This window comes from Sinocyclocheilus grahami, unplaced genomic scaffold (assembly GCF_001515645.1).
Source record: "Sinocyclocheilus grahami isolate Dianchi unplaced genomic scaffold, SAMN03320097.WGS_v1.1 scaffold2501.1, whole genome shotgun sequence".
Lineage (NCBI taxonomy): Eukaryota > Metazoa > Chordata > Actinopteri > Cypriniformes > Cyprinidae > Sinocyclocheilus > Sinocyclocheilus grahami.
Genome location: NW_015507680.1, coordinates 49,946 through 52,390, shown reverse-complemented (window position 1 = coordinate 52,390; position 2,445 = coordinate 49,946). Strand labels below are relative to the sequence as shown.

General features: G+C 39.8%; 1 protein-coding gene and 1 long non-coding RNA gene across 2 annotated transcripts in view; both read left to right on the top strand.

Annotated features, from left to right (window-relative positions):
* LOC107575187 (uncharacterized) overlaps positions 1-798 on the top strand; it is a 1,239-nt gene extending 441 nt beyond the window's left edge. The window contains exons 3-4 of the long non-coding RNA XR_001607819.1: positions 34-111; positions 326-798. This is a non-coding gene — a long non-coding RNA (uncharacterized lncRNA). The remainder of the gene's footprint in view (positions 1-33; positions 112-325) is intronic.
* A 1,198-nt stretch (positions 799-1,996) lies between these two features.
* The window catches only part of LOC107575186 (RING finger protein 148-like), a 4,998-nt gene continuing 4,549 nt past the window's right edge, over positions 1,997-2,445 (top strand). Inside the window, 1 exon segment of the mRNA XM_016261606.1 lies at positions 1,997-2,034. Coding sequence (XP_016117092.1) covers positions 1,997-2,034 — 38 coding nt within the window.

The window sequence follows — 2,445 nt, the reverse complement described above, 5'->3', positions numbered from 1 at the left end:
GCCAATGTCAAAAAGGAGGATAAAAAGACCAAGGTGAAGGCCAAGGAGAGCTCAGAGTCTGCAGCCAGCGAGGAGAACCACTCTGAAAATTGAGAGGCCAAGACCAAAGCGGTGTGTTATAATCTCATTTCACAGTAGACTGTCCATAGAAACACTGCAGAGTCAGTTTTTATTTTATTTTTTTTATAAGCTCATTTTACTTTTCATTTTGTGTTGACTGTGTGGAATAAAATAATTGGAATGCTGTTACACTAGCATATTCTTCCTATCTTTTGACATGAAAAAAATTATTCTTGATGATTTCTTCCTCTCAAACCATCCTCAGGTCACACAGACTCAAAAAGAAGCGAAGGAAGCGAAGTCTGAGTAGCACTCTTGCCTCTCATCAACACTGTCGTCGCAGCTCCTCATCACTCCCAGTGTTGTGTCATTGTCAACCTCCAAGGCATATTGTTCACAGAGAAATATTTTTATCAATGGTTTTATAAGCATCAGCATGGATTTTTAGTACAAACTGAAGCTAAATGCTGAGCACCTTGTAGATTTGCAGTGATGGTTTCTGTGAAAATGCCACACTAAAGGTATTTTTAAATGCCATTTATTGTTATTGATAACTTATTTGGTTTAGAAAAATCAGATGTCATCAAGTTCTTAAAACACGGCTGAGGGAAATCGTCTTTTTGTTTAATCATTTGTCCTAAATTTTGGTGTATTATTCATAACAGTGGGGGGGATCACAACCTGTAAGCAGAGATTTAAGAGAGCGGATATATCTCACTGACCCTTGCAAAAAAAAAATCTAAAGGTTAATGGCAGCTTGTTAAATGTTTTCATGCAAATTGTAATTTTTTTTACCATGTGATTCTGACGTGTTGAAGTCTGCAGGTTATGATGTACACTCTCTAATGTTGCAGTGTCTGCTAATAAAGAAAATGGAATTACTCACTTTTGCCTCTCCCTTTTTTTTTATTCAAAAACTAAACTGCAATAAATTTGACAAGAATCACTGAAGATTCATTGATCACTGCTCACACTGGACATTCTAGTGTCACTAATCTTTACACAGAACTTTGTCATTCAAAGAGACCGACTTTGATGCTTGCATGTTTTGCACTCTTGTAACCAAGTAAAGAGAAGTGTTAACTCAAATACATGGTTTGATGGGAAATGCCCACTAGGGGGAGTTGTATCATGTTGGGGAATAGACATGTAGGAGAGAGAAAGTTTTGTATGCCATGCTTGAGTAAGACTTATGCATCATCTGTGGTGATCTCTGCTGAGATTGACTACACAATAAACTGGTGATGATCATGGCAATTCATCTTCCTCGTTCATACTTACGATGTCCTTGTGAACCTACAGTTCTATTTGGAACATGGACACAAATGATTGAAAACAAACTTGGCAATTCATGGAGAGGAGGAAGGGATGCTATGTTACATAAAACAGAAGCACTGAGGGCATGCGTCTGCACGTACGGGAGCAAAGGCATGACGACAATAACCGAGAACAGAATTGGGTCAAGAATCGATCCTTGTGGGACACCACGTATCAGCATAGCTGAGCTTGAGGAGCGTTCTCCAAACTTCACAGAGAAGCTTCTGTCTTTAAAATAAGATTTCAACCAGTTTAGAGTATTTCTTCTCATACCACTTCTCAAATTGAGTAATACGAATGTTATGGTTCACTGTGTCCGAAAGCAGAACTAAGATCTAAAAAGAACAAGAACTACGGGGTAACCAGTGCCAGTAGTCAAGAACACATCATTTAAAAATGTTACCAACTCTGTCTCTGTAGAACGAATGATATTTTCTAAATCTAGAATGCAATACTGCAGATATGTTATCCAATAAACATTTGACGAAGGCTGGAGCTGGAGACTGACAGACCCGAAGCAAATCAGCTCCACAGGTGGAAAGGTGGCACCCTCACACTCCACTGTGTAATCCTCCGTGGCGGGCTTCGTTGCTGGCTCCCACTCCTGGTCAGACGTCGAATGAGACTGGCTCCAGGGAAATCCTCAGCTCTGTCGAGGTATTGACATTCAAGACCCAACAACAATGAACAGAAAGGCACTAGACACACCTGGACAGAATGACACAATCAGACACAAATGGGGGAAACTAGATCAGGGGAATAAACTAGGTGGGAGAGAAGGAAAATACAGAAAACACAGAAACAAGGTCCATATTGTGGCACCTACAGAGTGCTTAAAGTGGCAACAGTTTCCTGAAGGGGGAAAACATTTTTTAAACCCAACCCTTTGAAATTAATATTATCTTAACCAACGTCCAAGGTCCACTGTGATAAGAACACCTCACCTGACGTAAAGAAAAAAAGTCTTATATTACCTTCAAGAAGGCATCTGATTACTTTTGATGGCAACAGAGTAATGCCAAAACAGGTGTGTTTACCTGGTGCAATGAAAGCGAACCTGAAGCTTAG